General features: G+C 42.8%; 1 protein-coding gene across 1 annotated transcript; it reads left to right on the top strand.

The window, feature by feature from the left end:
• Nucleotides 1–385: 385 nt before the first annotated feature.
• Nucleotides 386–16,276, top strand: LOC144891631 (voltage-gated potassium channel subunit beta-3-like). The gene is given in 9 exon segments (XM_078775281.1): nt 386–454; nt 713–815; nt 1,038–1,076; nt 1,234–1,421; nt 4,009–4,129; nt 4,323–4,417; nt 15,514–15,634; nt 15,905–15,993; nt 16,187–16,276. Coding segments are annotated over 9 exon segments (915 nt in total).
• Nucleotides 16,277–16,655: the final 379 nt, after the last annotated feature.

Below are 16,655 nucleotides of genomic sequence, written 5' to 3'. Positions count from 1 at the left end.
CCACAAGTTGATCTGACATTCTGATTCTACTCAGACTTCAATGGATGGAGGCCATCCTGGTGTGCTGGTGTTGATATAAATGCGGATAAACAACCCAGAATTTTTGATTCTTTTCTGGAATAACCACATCTCTTCCCACCGCCTCTCCCCCCTCCCCCCTCCCCCTCCCCTCACCCCCCATCCCCCTTCCCCCTCCCCTCTCCCCTCTCCCTCTCCCTCTAGTTTCACTGATCCCAACAAACACATAAAGCAACCGATCTGATCGAGGACGTGAATGGGCGGAATTTCATTATTCTTCCACAAAGTATTTAATAATATCCGACTTATCTCTCACTTTATGTAATTCTTCATTGATTTTTTTTAATTCGTTCGAATACCAAATGCGATGCTCACTGAGCAGTTACATCAAGTATCGATTAAAGAGTTTTGCATGAACTCTCAACATTTGGACCTGGTATCGTGCACCTGACATTGTTAAAGTGGAATTAATGAATTGTCAACAATTGTGAATGAGTGCCCATAACCTGTTTACCTGTACACGAATGCAGGTTACCAATGCAAACAAATCTGATTAAAAAATACACCTGTGGCCTTGAATTACAGAACTATTGTTAAAGTCGTGAATATTTGATGGTTAAAGTAGTCTTACTTCGTGATCGACCATTTGACGTGGCCTCCTGTGCCTGAAATCACCTTGTGACGTCATCAATAGGTGTTTCCGTCAATTAATCGATTCGCGTCTATTTTTACCGGTTCCACCTGTGACGGTCTTTGTTCACCAATGGCCTCAGGGCGCTTGCGACGTATTTTGAACGGTTCAGATTAAACACGAAGGTTACACGTGATCGTTTGCATCAATGATTGTTTACAGATATTCTTATCAATTGAGCGACAAAAAAGGTCCACGAAACGTCTACAATAGCTCAGGAACGTCAAGACGTCAACCTTTTGTTTTCAGATTTACAGGTAGATCTGCATTTGTTTTCAATCACGTTGTCGTAATTAAACATTTTGTAAACATTCAAAATACGTTGCAGTTCACCGAATTGTTGCCCTGCCACAAAAGGTGGATGGAGGTTATGTTTTCAGCCCCGTCTATCTGTTTGTCCGTTTGTCTCTCCCGACACCGAGTTGTGCACCGCGTTGGGGTCCTGCGAGCGACAATCAGAGCTCATATTGAAGTGTATTGATGGAGTATGTATGAAACATTATGAGTTTCTGTATAATTGAAAGAACACCTTCCCTACGGTATCCATGTCGAGTGTCGTAACTTTATGGATGTCGTGGAGATGGAGGTCGTGGAGACCTGGGAATACTCTTCCTTCACTCTAATCCTGGGACTAACAAGGAACATGAAGGACCCTCGACGCAGAAGGAGACCATCGGGAGAAGAAAGCCTGCGTTGTCATTACCAACCTATGGTTATTTGTCAGTGCTCTATCCTTTAATAAATAGTGAACGTCATGCAAGGAAGCAGCGCGTAACATTTTAAAATCTTTGGTAAACAAGAGGTAAAATAAAACAAGAGGTTTGAACACATCGTGTACTTACCCATATATGCACATATATATATATATATATACAGTATATTATATATATATATCGACATCAAATATATATATACAGACTTGGCATTTAATATGGAATATTTTTTTTGTGGGGGTGAACTTACTTTTTTCAAGATGACGTAGAACCAAAAGTTCATTGGAATTATGTTGAAATTATTCTAGATTTTGTTCATGTGACCTTTCAAAGAAACAAAAAACACATTTGACATTTCGAAGCAAATAAATTGATCCTTGAAAGTGATGTAAACTGATATCGAACTCAATTCACGGACAGTACTGTGTTAAACTTCTCTGCGTTTTCCAGAAGTATCTCTTTATTTTGCACATTAGCCCAAATTTTTTTTAACAAAAGTTAAATTACGACTGGGATTACGGACAGTAAAATTACAGTTCAGTACTTCGTGTAACCCCCACGAGCATTCAGGAGGGCACGTACACGTTGAGGCATGCTGTTCACGAGATTTGCCAAGGTTTGGACAGTAATCGCTTGCCATGCAGTTACAATAGCCTGCTGCAATTCACGCACAGAGGCAGGCTGCTGGTCCAAGTTGTCGATTTGACGCGTTAATTCTGCCCACAAGTTCTCTATCGGATTCATATCCGGGGACATGGCAGGCCACTCCATATGCTCTACACCACGGTCAGCAAGAAAGTGTTGGATCATGCGAGCACGATGAGGCCGTGCATTGTCATCTTGGAAGACAAAGTTTCCTCGAAAGGCTGCACGAGCAAATGGAAGCAATGTTTCGTCCAGAATGGCCCTGTACTTGAACTGGTTCAGGTTTCCATTCAGAACAACCAGGTCAGTTTTGCCCCCTGCATGAAAAGCAGCCCAACGGTCACCCCCCAACCTCCAGCTTTGACTCTTGGCACTATACAATCTTCGTTGTAGGCTTCATGCACTTGTCTGCGCACTCGGACGCGGCCATCTTGACGATAGACCAGAAATCTAGACTCGTCGCTGAAGATCACGTGATTCCAGTGTCCTGGCTGCCATTGACGGTGCTCTCTGGCCCACTGCAATCGGCGCTGGCGGTGTTGTCTGGTCAGACGTGGCTTTCTCAGGCGACGCCTGGCACGATAGCCTGCTTGAACCAGTCGTTGGTTGACTAGCCTTCTGGATACAGGCACATTTGTCAGTTGCTGCCACTCAGCCCCAAGCCGATTAGCTGACTTGGTACGGCCATTGCGGACTAACCGGTGCAGATGGCGATCATCCCTCCTTGTGCTTCTGCGGGGACCTCCTGGCCTCGGTATTGGAGTAGGGACACCCCTCTGAGCATTTCATTTCAGGATCTTTGACACCTGACCTTGATTGATGCCATACTCCCAAGCAATAGCACGCTGTTTCATGCCGTAATTTCGTAAAGCCACCACTCCATGACAAACAGCATTGTTGAGTTGACGGACCATCTCCAGGGGAAGCGGCAATAACTTTTGTAGACGTGCAGCAGTTGTTTTCCACTAATACAGAACACAACAACCCTTTTTTACCCGATTGTGAAGCCAATCGTCAAATGTACCTGTCCGTACATTTTGTCACGCCACCTGTGATATAATCCTGTATTGACTTCTTGCTGCGAAAGACAATCAGTGACATGGTTCTTTCAACAAAGAAACCACCGAAGCGTAAAAGAAACTCACCAGATTGATATACTGAGTTCAGAAATTAAACCCAAGTCAAGAAGAAAAAAAAAATCCATATTAAATGCCAAGTCTGTATATATATATGTATATATATATATATATATATATAAATATATATATATATATATATATGAAATATATAAACATATACACAAACACACACATACACACACACACACACACACACACACACACACACACACACACACACACAAACACACAAACCTCAAAATCAAGATCAGACAGCTCAATATAAGCAGGTTACGAATTGAGCTATCCTGCATTTGACGACAACACCCGGGCCTCCCATCTCAGTAATAGCCGAGTTCGATTCTCCTTAACTTCCGAGATCCGACAGAACCGGCTGCATTCAAGTTGAAAAGTCATCCCTGGAGAGTCTGACTTGTTTTGCGTTAGTTGTGGATTTATAATTCAGTCTTTCTTGGAAGACATGGTGGATACAGAGGAGCTTCTTGGTTTCATGCTTCGGACCATAATTTGCTTTTATTACATTTGTTGATGGAAAGGTTGAGTTTATAGGCCGTGCCTTCTGTTAGAGTCAATCCATCTGAGGCAAAGGGAAGGAGAGAAGAAAACACATCAGATGTACTTAGATAAAAATTGTTAAATATTTACACTTGTTTGTCACACATCAACTTTTTCTTTTTGTAAATAACTTCCTCAATTGTACTCCATAATGCAAGTCCCGTCCTCGGCAACGCTTCCCTCCTCAGATGTGTGCCACACAAGGTGGTGCGTACGTGCCCAGATTTGATTTCTTGGCTGTTTGCAGGAGGCCTACTCAGTTGCACAGCAGTTCAGCCTGATCCCGCCTGTGTGCGAGCAAGCAGAGTACAACCTATTCCATCGAGACAAAGTCGAGTTGCAGCTGCCTGAACTTTACCACAAAATCGGTGAGGTCACACTTGCCTGACTGCCATGTTGAAAGAAAAATAGAAACGATATCAGGGAAAGAAGCACACTGAAAATGTAAACTTGATGAAGGGATTCTTTTGTATTCATGGCACTGATTTAAATCTTTATTGTACCTTTTGAACCGAGTCTTGCCTGGGTAATGAGAAAAGGGTTGTTTACTTCCTGGTGCAGGCATCGGGGCCATCACGTGGTCCCCACTAGCCTGTGGGTTATTGACAGGGAAATATGATCATCGCATACCGGAAGACTCCCGGGCTTCTCTCAAGGTGCGTCCGAGGACAACCTTTGGTTTTTATTTTGCTTTGCCCAAAACCTTAAGAGAGCAATCATCTTTGGAACCCCATGAATATATCCATTCCACCCAAAAGCACAAATGAATGATAAAGAGGGCTTTGTATTCCTGCTCTTTCTTGCTCAGAGTAAGGTGGGGCAAATGCCCCTGGCATGAAAGGTGGGACGAGCTGTCACCCTTCTATATATATATATATATATCCTCCTCTTTCATTTCATTGAATGTACAGTGCTAACAACCATCAATCAGAGGGACTTTTGCTGCAGACATTCAGGAACATGTGATCAGGACCAATGAGGTCATACAGGGTGGTTGGGGGGGGGGGTGTTCTGGAGGGAACAGAGAGTATCTTTCACCTACTTTTCCCAAAAGGGGAATCCTTATTAAATATTAATCCATTGTATTAATAATATTTATTTGAGAAATATCTCAATTTATTTCACACAGGAGCAAATACACAACATTATTGCCATCGGCGTGATTTTAGTCTCCCCCGCCTTGCCCTCCTTCCCCCATCTCGCATGCTTCCACACCTCCACCTTCCCACCTTGCCTTTTACAGCTATCTTCTCCTAACATCCTGCATCTTTTTTCCTTGTCCATCCCTCTTCCATTATTTTTCTGCAATATTTTCTTCTCAATTTATTCCCTTCACACACCTTGCGCATATAGTGTGGAAGGTCGGGTCATTATTTGAATTGAGATATAGACCACCGTTTTTACCCCATAGAGTATAGGACTTTTCTCCTTGTATTAAGGACATGTGGATAGGGACAGTCGTCCTGTTTTTTGTCTGCCACTGCAAGACCGTGTTTAACCTTCAGTACTCTTGATTAGCAACGAGAAAGGAGGCACACAATTGGACTGCACTACTCAATGTCCACGGCACCAATAGGGTCAGGATCGACTCCACTGATTGGATCGCGATGCTGTCACGAGGTGTGAGGCAGCCCATGATCGGTAAGGAGGGATGTCGTGGATCTCTTCAGGGGTGCAAGAGGTACATGAGGTGGCGTGCTCTCTCGCTGCTGAGTCTAAGAAGCACAGAATGAGACAGTCTGAAGGAGAGATGCTCTCCTGTCGTATGCGTGGCTGGCAAAACTCAAGGCATATCCTGCTGTTCGCTCGCTGTTGCTACTTTGGAGACGTGGCAGTTTCATGCCTGCCTAATCATTTTCTATCTCGCCCGGTTTTAGTGTACGTGGTCCCTTAGGGGGTTTGAGTTTCACTGTCTGTAAAGTGTAGCTATTTATCACCCCATGAAGTGAAAAGCTGTTCATTTGTCTAAGTACTGTTCAGCAGTATTTTGAGAAAATATTACTGCTTTTTAGGTCATCACATCACAACCAATCAAATCTGCCGCTTCCAGAATTCATACATGTCCTTGTTTCTCAGTTTCTCAAGACTGCATGGGTTAATGTGTCGCATGAACTCTCTAGAGTCTCGTTCATTGTGTCCGCAATTTTCGTTTGTGCTGTCTTGTGCTAAGTTTTTATTTCCCCCCTAAGTCCTGTGTGTATCTGCCTGCTATCCATCCTGCGAAAATGTTTCGGTGATTGGTAGTCCCTGGAGGATTAAATTGGGTTCATTGTAATCCTGATAACGAACATGGGTAGACACGCTTGCTACATCATGCACAAACTCGACTTGCGGTGTTACATGTCAAAATCAGCCTTCGACGGCCATGTTCGAGGAGAATGACCTCGGCATGTACGATTGCCACACAACATTGCTTGCGGTCTTGGGAGGGGGTCATCTCTGACCACGATTCCCACACAACGTTGCTTGCGTTCTTGGGAGGGGGTCATCTGTGACCACGATTCCCACACAACATTGCTTGCGTTCTTGGGAGGGGGTCATCTGTGACCACGATTCCCACACAACGTTGCTTGCGTTCTTGGGAGGGGGTCATCTGTGACCACGATTCCCACACAACATTGCTTGCGGTCTTGGGAGGGGGTCATCTGTGACCATGATTCCCACACAACGTTGCTTGCGGTCTTGGGAGGGGGTCGTCTGTGACCATGATTCCCACACAACATTGCTTGCGGTCTTGGGAGGGGGTCATCTCTGACCACGATTCCCACACAACGTTGCTTGCGTTCTTGGGAGGGGGTCATCTGTGACCACGATTCCCACACAACATTGCTTGCTGTCTTGGGAGGGGGTCATCTGTGACCATGATTCCCACACAACGTTGCTTGCGGTCTTGGGAGGGGGTCGTCTGTGACCATGATTCCCACACAACATTGCTTGCGTTCTTGGGAGGGGGTCATCTGTGACCACGATTCCCACACAACATTGCTTGCGGTCTTGGGAGGGGGTCATCTCTGACCACGATTCCCACACAACATTGCTTGCGGTCTTGGGAGGGGGTCATCTGTGACCATGATTCCCACACAACGTTGCTTGCGGTCTTGGGAGGGGGTCGTCTGTGACCATGATTCCCACACAACATTGCTTGCGGTCTTGGGAGGGGGTCATCTGTGACCACAATTCCGACACAACGTTGCTTGCGGTCTTGGGAGGGGGTCATCTGTGACCCCTCCGTATGTTACATGATATTCTTAAAAAGCATGCTTTCAGAGGTGCTTTTGTGCTGTGAGATTGATGTCCACATGTCTACATGTCTACACCTCCTCTTACTCAAACTGCTTATAAATGAGCCTGAGCTTGAAAGGTCATTTTCTCTTTTTGACCACCTTGATTGCCTCATACTTGTCCTGAATGAACATGCATATAGGAACCGTCTTTAGAGGCCATTTTTCCCCCACAGAGCAGGGGTTGGCCTTTTTGGGCACCATGGGCCCCTTTTGAAGCAATGTTTTACAGCCATCTGGCATAAACCATTGGGAGGCATATCCTGCTGTACGCTATTAGGCAAATTGCAAATAAGAATATTATTATCAATATTATTATCTCAATAATATATTATAAATAAATATTATATAAATAATAAACAATAATAATTATAAACAATATAAAATAACAATATAAAACAATATAAAATAATAATTATAAACAATATAATAATAAATAAACAATAATTATAAATAATAATAATACAATAATATTATTATAAATAAATAATAATAATAATAATAATAATAATAATAATATATTATATAAGTATTATAATAATAATAAAATATTATTATATAAATAATAAATAATAATTATAAATAAATAAATAATAAACATATATTATATGAATAAATATTATTATCAATTGCAAATAAGAGGCAAAAATCAGACCCTTCCTGCCACCAACTCTGTTACTCACTTCTTGCAACACACAGTGAATTACCAGTGAGCTGGTACTCAATTTGTCAACCTTGGAAAGATGATAGGCTGAGTCAACCCCCCTGGCATTAACTCAGCGATCTGACCGGGATTTGAGCCCAGGATCTCCAAGCCGGCACCTTAACCGCTAAGCCAACACCAGTAGTACATGGGCTTATGTATATTTGTGGACCGTTTTGCTAGATTCTTGGCAACTAGGCTTAAATCACTCTAAATAGCATATAAAATAAAATAAATTGCTGTTGCCAAATTTTCACGACATCTTCATGGCGGCCATCTTGGATTTCAAGATGGCCACCATTTCGGACCTATTTTGCCTTATATCTCACTTATTAATCAAGGTATCAGCACAAGAATAGTGTCCTTACCCACATTTTCGGGGTCAAGGAAGACAATGGTAATAATCAAATTTCAGCTGGATGGCCAACATCTTTATAATTTCAAGATGGCCACCATTTTTTAAGCTAGTTTTGCCCAAACTCCAGGTCAAAGCCATACTTTAAAAGGTTTTCATGTATATCAGGTTTAAATATAAATGTCCTGGTATTGAATCTATTTACTTTTACTCACAGGTACTTACATTTTTAGATAATGGTTAGGATTGGATTGGGAGGGGGTGGATAGGAGGTGGGGGGACAGGGGAGTTCTTCTGCCAGATCCACACCCAAATATTATCTAAAGAATCAAGCTACCGTACATCTAGTTTTAGTCAAATAATATTCCTGAAACTGTGTTGGATGACTTTTTAACAATCTTTATTCTTTTCAGATGTGCAGCAGACGACCTTGAGAAGTTGCATTCTTGGATAACTGTGGAGGAAGAACGACTGCCGGCATCATGACCACGCCAGAGGAACCTGCTGCTAAAAAGAAGCCCATTGACTTCAGTCTTTGTTTGCTATGCCAAGGGAAGAAATACATAAAAAGGAAAGTGCTTGAGCCTTTAAGCACACCACAGGCAGATACTGATACATATGAGACATTTTTGCGAAATCTCACCAAACGAGATACATACAGGAATCCGACATATGTGGCCATAAATCAGAGACTGCAAGGCTTATCCGCTGGTGATCTGATGTCAAGAAAAGCATTATGGCATCGGAGCTGTTACGGTATGCTGACACATATACAGCATATTGAACGTGATAAAGGACGATATGAACAAGCCACAAGTCAAATGGACACTCGTGTTCTGACCGGAGGTAAGAAACGAGGAAGACCATCAACAACTCCTATTCCAGAGGAAGCCTCCTGTTCAGCACCAGCAGAAAGGCAGACACGGTCGACAGTACCATCATTCTGCCGGAATATGTGCTTTTTCTGTCAGACTGTGAAACAGGACAAAAAGACCGGGACAGAAGAGATACGCTGTGAGTGTAGAAGCAAAGATATTGGTAGGTCAGTTAAACAGATTGTGGAAAACAGTGACAACAGTGTCTGGAAACTCAACCTTGTGGACTTTCTCGTTGAGGGAGATTTTCTTGCAAGGGACATAACCTATAGTAAGGGCATTTTATGAGATATTTCACAAATGTTAACTAAATTGTTACCAAAAAATTTCTTCACCAATATGTTTGTAAAGGTGTGTAATAACATGTGTTAAAATGTTGAAGTTCAACTCCCGTGGGAAACCCAGAAAAAAAGCTGTTGAATTCGGGTACCGAAAAATTATTTTCGAGAATTTTTATTTTTTTAAATCGGCCCTTAAGTAACTTATGAGGGGTCAAATAAGGGTTTTTCATGATTCTGAGTTGATTGTTAACATTTATATTTTCACTTTTACATTTACACACAAAGTAGCTTTTATTTCACATACATATATAATACTCAAGAGTTATTTCTCATTCACAATGTCAGAAGTTTCAACAGTCATTGTCTATGTCTTCTTCAGACTCAACAACATCATGACTGCAGTTTCTGCATGTAATGCCATTACAGACTCCACAGGCCGAGATGCACGTGACCCCATTCCTCTTGCAGCTGCATCGCCGGTTGCTGCAATCTCCATGACAATTACAGCTCGTGAACTGCAATAGCTCCTCAGGAGCAGTGGGGTCCAGTGTTGGAACTGGCTCATACCCATGCACACCTATTGTCCATCCATAGTCACTGGGGTTCAGAGACATGCTCTGTAGAAGGATCCTCTTTCAGAGTGGTGAAGATGGTGTTGAGGTCATTAGGGTCTCCTTCAATAACTGGGAGGAACTCGATCTGTGTGCTCTGCTTTGCATCATTAGCATGGATTCTCTTCATCCAGCCATTCCAGTTGGAGTGTGGGAACTAAGGATCGTTGGCTTTGATCACCCACCCCACTGCCCAGAGTGTGTCACCTGGAGTGAGGAGTGGCTGATCATGAGCCAGGGAGGAGGAAAGCTCAGCGAGGGGGAGAAACATGATCGCGTTCGTTCCTATCTGTTTCCTGTTCGTAAATGGAATAATCTTTACTTCAGTTCCTCTCAGGATCTTAGCTTTGTCGAGTGCCTTCAACTTCACCCGGGGGAAAGCTGCTGTTGTCTGTGGATCTGGCAAAGGTGGTGCCGGAGAGGTGACTTCGATCCAACCCATTGAGTGAAAGGGAGTGTTTCCGTGAATAGAGACAATGTTTAAATCTATATTGTCTCCAACAAACTGAGTGACTGCATTGTTTGTTTCCCCAACCTCCATAAAGACCACCTGATCATTACTTGACAATTCACTTTCACTGGCTGGCACTTTGGCTGTCATCACTGATTGATCCTCAAGCGCAGCATCAACCGCAACCTCATCATTGATCTGTTCATCGGTTTCCTCCACAATGGTGTCAAGATTGCCAGAAGTATCTGGAACATCATCTCCACTCCTACTATTAAGGAAGCAGTATTTGTAGTTTTGTGTCTCCGTGTAAGACTCAGTGTATCCCAACCGGTGGAACTTGTTGAGCATCCATTTTGACCCAAATCTATGATCAAGTTGTATGGCAAGCCCCATTTGGTGTGGCAATACTCCAGACCGAGGTCGACAGGCCTTAATAAAATTCTGCCCCCAAACGGCAACTCTTTCATCTGTCTTGACAATCGGTCTCAAGAACATCTGAAGGCTTGCAGGAACAAGTGTCAGCTGACTATCGATGTCAGTCATACTGTGTGTGGTGGGGTATGACTTTGGACCTAAATCAATCAAGGCAATATCATTGGATATGAACTTGAGTGCCGTCTTTATGATCTGAGTCTTCTCATCTCCATGGTCAAGATTAGCATGATGCCCTCGCAGAATATTGTCGGTGCCATCTTTGAGACAGAGTACATCTGCCCTTCTTTCCTGTGTGTGAAATACAAGGTGTCTTCGTATTTCTCTAGAAGTTTTATCTTTAGCCAATGCTTTGAATAAGAAAGGCTCTTCTCTGGTGACTGATCAAACTCCTGCAGCCTTTCATGGACTTGGTCCATGTTCATTACCCCATGCTCTAATTCTGAGTCTAACCATTCGCAGAATTCAATAAAAACTGCCTCTCGCTCCTCATGCTGTCCTCTGTCCTCTCTTCCTTTTTCCTTCCTCATCAGTCTTGGACAAACGGTCACCTCTCGCAAACATAAGTTTGCATCGCAAATGGTACAGTGTTTCTTCTGCTACCAAGTCGTTGATCCCTTCCAGGCGTCCAGTGACTTCAGTGCCCCAGTCATCCCCGTGACTCCGTGCTGTCTTCAGCAAGCTTGCCTTCAGTGTATCTGCAGTCAAATTATCTGGCACTCTGTATTTCTTTCTAGCTTGTGCTGGATTATTTTTGTAGAGCTGGGCTGGTTGGTTGCAAAGAATGCATACATCCTTATACAGGAGGTCAACTGACTGTGATCTTCTAGAACTGCAGCCAGTTGATGAACTGAACTCACAAGTAGTGCGTCTTCGCTTCAACTTTGATGACTCTTTCTCTGCCTTTGATGCTTGAGCTGACTTCTTGGTGGTTGCAACAAAGTTGTTGTACAGATCATTTTTACACTTCTGGTGGTACCTCAGTTTTCCTTCCTTTTGAGCCTCCTTCATACGTTCCACAACAGTAACATTTTCGACAGTTTCTGCTTGTTTCAATAAAGTTGAGTATCCCTTTGGAGTTGCCTGTATGAGCCTTTCAGCTGGTGTATCCGAGCGTGCACAGATGAAGCAATTGAGCACAGGTGGAGTAATGTCTTCATCCATATTGCTAGACTCCATGTCCTGCAAAGTAGAAAATGAGATATATTTAGAAATTATTTTTCCACAAAGGAGTGTCTGTGGTGAAATATAAATGTTAACAATCAACTCAGAATCATGAAAAACCCTTATTTGACCCCTCATAAGTTACTTAAGGGCCGATTAAAAAAAATAAAAATTCTCGAAAATAATTTTTCGGTACCCGAATTCAACAGCTTTTTTTCTGGGTTTCCCACGGGAGTTGACCTTCAACATTTTAACACATGTTATTACACACCTTTACAAACATATTGGTGAAGAAATTTTTTGGTAACAATTTAGTTAACAGATTTTCATATGTTTCCCTTACTACTACCTTAAGAGCTGTTTGACCTCCAACTGGAGTCGCTACGTGCAAATGCCACAGCGCAAAAATTGTGCAGGTGACCAAAGTGGTGATTGGGACTTAGGACAGTGAGAGAGATTTGTATCAGCTGAAATTGAGTTCTTCGCTGAATTACAGGATTGCATCGATGATGGACAGTTTGTCTCAACACCTGAGGCTGATGAGGTCTACAGTAACATGATGAGGGACTATGGTATTCAGAATCACAGCATCACCAGGGGCAGGCTGTTAAAGAAGATCCGTGAGAACATTTGTTGTGATATTACCGATGGTCAAGGCCAAAAACCTTCTGTCATTCATGGCAAAAAGGCAAGAAGGACAGCAATAGATGCTGCAATTGAGGTGATTCCTAAAGCTGTGGAGGAAGGAATTCTTAATGCAGAGAAATTCGGACAGGAGGCTTACAGTGCATTTGTAGAAAAGAGAATAAAGGGAAACCAAAACCTGTGGTCGACAATGACCAAATTGACATTGCCATCTTGGAATTCGGTCGGCAAAGACCTGTTGGTGAAAACTGGTAGTGAGGTAGTGGCACTGAAAGTGACGACATCCCTGTTTGCTCGACTACTAGTCATTGCAAGGTCATCGAGGGAAGCAGTGGATCTAGAGGAAGTGGTAGGGGCACATGAACTGTCCAATACCAATAGAACTCTTCTCCAGCCAAATGGAATGGTCCACCCCACCACCGACAAGAGCAAGATCATATCACTCCTGGAGGGTCTTGTGAAATCCAGTGATGACACAAACTCAAGTGACCATGCTGAAGAACTTGCAGAACACCCTGAGAATGTGCAAGAAAGACCCAGGACATGCTTAATTGTTGATGGAATGGCGCTATTGCAAGAATTAATGAATGTCAAGAAATTTCAGAACTGCAAGGACCTAGGCACAGCGTATGTACAGCTAGCCGAATGCAGAGGACGTGCTTATGATCAGCTTCGGGTTGTGTTTGACAATTACACAATTGATGCATCATTGAAGGAAGGAACAAGGGAACGTCGTAGAGGCAAGACCAAGGCAGTGAAAAACTATATTGTTGATGAGCAAACCAAAATCAAGGACACCAAGTCATTCCTTGCTAGTAATGTCACAAAGGATTCACTGACACTCTTCCTGGCAAATAGATTGATCAACAGTAGATCCTCCATGCAGATTGTAACAGTGACAAGGAGAAGTGTCCAGAGCAATTTTGAATGTGAAATTGCTAAAGAGGTCAGTAGCCAGGAGGAAGCTGACACACTCATGATTTTGCATGCAGTGCAACTTGTGAAAACAGGATTCATTGTGAGTATCTATTCCCCAGACACAGATGTGTTGTTACTTGCTCTACGTCGAAGTGATGACCTAGGAAGTGATGCTGCAGTTATCATGGGCACTGGAAAAAACCGTCGGAAAATCTTACTAAGGCCAATTTATGAACAGCTTGGTGCTCAGAGGGCAAAAGCACTTGTTAATTGGCATGCTCTCACTGGCTGTGACACCACTGGCCACATTCAGGGCAAGAGTAAAACAACTTGCTTCAAGGCATTCACTGAAAGTAGTCAAACAGTAGTGTCAGCAATTGCTCAGCTTGGAGAGGGTGATAAACCATCTGATGCTGTCCTAGAAGGATGTGAAGAGTATTTCTGTCGCCTCTTATGTCCGAAAGGTGTCACAATAAGAAGTGCTGCTGAACTACGATGGCACCTATTCCGCCAGCTGAAGGGTGATCAGGGAGTCGAGAAACTAACACCAACTGCTGGTGCCTGGAAAGAGCATGTCCAACGTGCTCATTTGCAAGCACACACGTGGGCACAAGATCTAACTCTAAATCCAACTGTGATCGACCCAAACACCTTGGGATGGGAAACTGTTGGAGGCGAATTGAGACCAGTCCTGGCGCAGGTTGCAATTGCTCCAGCCTCAATTCTCCAACTTGTTAGCTGTGGCTGTGGACGAGCTGCAAAGAGTCCTAGCAAATTGTGTTCACGCAGGTGTTCATGCAAAGCTAGGAATGTAGTCTGTACCGAATTGTGTAACTGTGATGCTGATTTGGAGAAATGCTGCAACACTGATGCCCAGCCTATTGGGAATGACATTGTGTTTGATCAGTAGAGAGCCCGTCGTTTGGATTTTTTATAGGAGTTGTTTGATGAAACAAACTGATTAACAAACTGTAGCATTGCTTTCAGAAAAGGCTTAAGTCTATGATGGATGCTAGCCACCACAACTAGTCTTCATCAATTGTCTCAGACTAAGACACTAGGCTATGTTTGCTCATACTTTGATTAAAAATGGCGGCCATCTTGAAATTATAAAGATGTTGGCCATCCAGCTGAAATTTGATTATCACCATTGTCTTCCTTGACCCCGAAAATGTGGGTAAGGACACTATTCTTGTGCTGATACCTTGATTAATAAGTGAGATATAAGGCAAAATAGGTCCGAAATGGTGGCCATCTTGAAATCAAAGATGGCCACCATGAAGATGTCGTGAAAATTTGGCAACAGCAATTTTTTTATTTTATATGCTATTTAGAGTGATTTAAGCCTTGTTGCAAAGAATCTAGCAAAACGGTCCACAAACTTTGGTTTCCCAACATAAGCCCATGTACTACAGGCTTGCATGAACATGGGTATGAGGCGTATAAAGTATTTTTTTATATGTTGCTTAAATCAGAGTTCAAGCCACAATCACTGGGATACCAGCCCAGAGTCCTCACAACAAAGCCACCACTTTACCTACTTAATGGTTCACACATATCATATTTTTAAAGAGAATCACTGTGGGAATGCAGAAAACTGTTAGCAAAGTTTGAAATCACAACCATATAACCACCTTTAGGTGTTGAAATCACAACCATGATAAACTTTATCTGAAGCATTGCTATGAAAGAGTGTGTTTTCAAATTTGTCCCCTCTTACTTGTTCGTGTCAGTGTTTCCTCCCATCTTGTGTCTCTCTTCCTTTTCTGGGTGTTTATTCCCTCCCTTTTTGTGCCCAATTGTTCCCCCACTACCCAACTGTCAGTTCATCCTTACTCTTCCATGAGCCTCGCTCTTGATGTGCATGGTGGTGATGAACTATCCAGTACAATTAAAAGTATTATTGATCTGGTACAGCAAATAAGAGGAAATGGTTATACCTTCTCCCATTACTTACAAAAAGGATGCTGAAGGGAATTTGGGTTTTCGACATGAATACGTCATACCTGTTCGTTTAAACTCTTCACTCGATGCAGGGATATCAGTGGCTCAAGGAAAAGGTGCTCATTGAGGAGGGAAAGAGGCAGCAGGGACGTCTCAAGGAACCACAAAGCATCACTGAAAGGCTGGAGTGCACAATGTGATGATGGGCCTCGGGCATGATGTCAGAGACTCAACTTGTTACCATAGTAAAGCGATGTTCTCATTTTATGGATGTCATGCAGAGCCATCATTACATTGTGCGACAATTACACGAAGTCAAAAGTCTCATCTGATGCTCAATGTCTGGTTCTATTGGCATGGTGCCTGCTCAATGTCTGGTTCTATTAGCATGGTGCCTGCTCAATGTCTGGTTCTATTAGCATGGTGCCTGCTCAATGTCTGGTTCTATTAGCATGGTGCCTGCTCAATGTCTGGTTCTATTAGCATGGTGCCTTCACAATGAAGGTGTGAGTTCGGTGCTCCTGAGGGCTACCAAGGTGGAGCAACTCATCGAGAACCTCGGAGCTATACAGGTAGCGTATCAACCAAATATTATGGTCCTGAGACGTATTGTTTTCATTCTGCTTGTTGAATTTGTAAATTTAAAGATGTAAATTTCAATTTCCTGTTCAATTCTCTCAACATTTTCCCCAATATATCGAAATGCACAATTATTTAAATTTCTTCCAGGAAGTTAACTTGAAAATTGTTGATTGACCTACACAGGTGCTTCCTAAGTTGACAGCTGCGCTGGTGGCGGAGATGGACAACATTCTTGGAAACAAGCCAGCCGGACGGAAGGAATGCCGTCCTTAGGAAAGTTTTTCTCGACTTTGTCTCCTGAAACATTGGCTCCACATCACCCTTTCTCTCAGCCTTGGGTACCCAAGTTGGCCAAATGTATTATGTTCAGCCAATGGGAAAGGCAAGGAAATTTAGCAATAGCTAAAAAAATGGAAGTGTACAAGAATGAACATCAAGTCAAGGTCAAGGGTGACCTACAGTGGTCCCGGAATATTTACAAATGAACATATTTTCCAGGAAAACTTACCATGGAGGTACCTTTTATCTGTAGTACTTTTTGTACAGTTTCCTGGCTTTACCTGGCTCCAGTTATACACAAGGAAAAAAATAACAACAAAAAGAGTATGAACTTCCTTTCAAAGCGATAATGGAATAATTACTTTTCCTCATT

This window comes from Myxine glutinosa, chromosome 4, assembly GCF_964187855.1.
Source record: "Myxine glutinosa chromosome 4, kmMyxGlut1.1, whole genome shotgun sequence".
NCBI lineage: Eukaryota > Metazoa > Chordata > Myxini > Myxiniformes > Myxinidae > Myxine > Myxine glutinosa.
The sequence above is the reverse complement of the archived record's forward strand: the minus strand, read 5'-3'. Positions and strand labels throughout refer to the sequence as shown.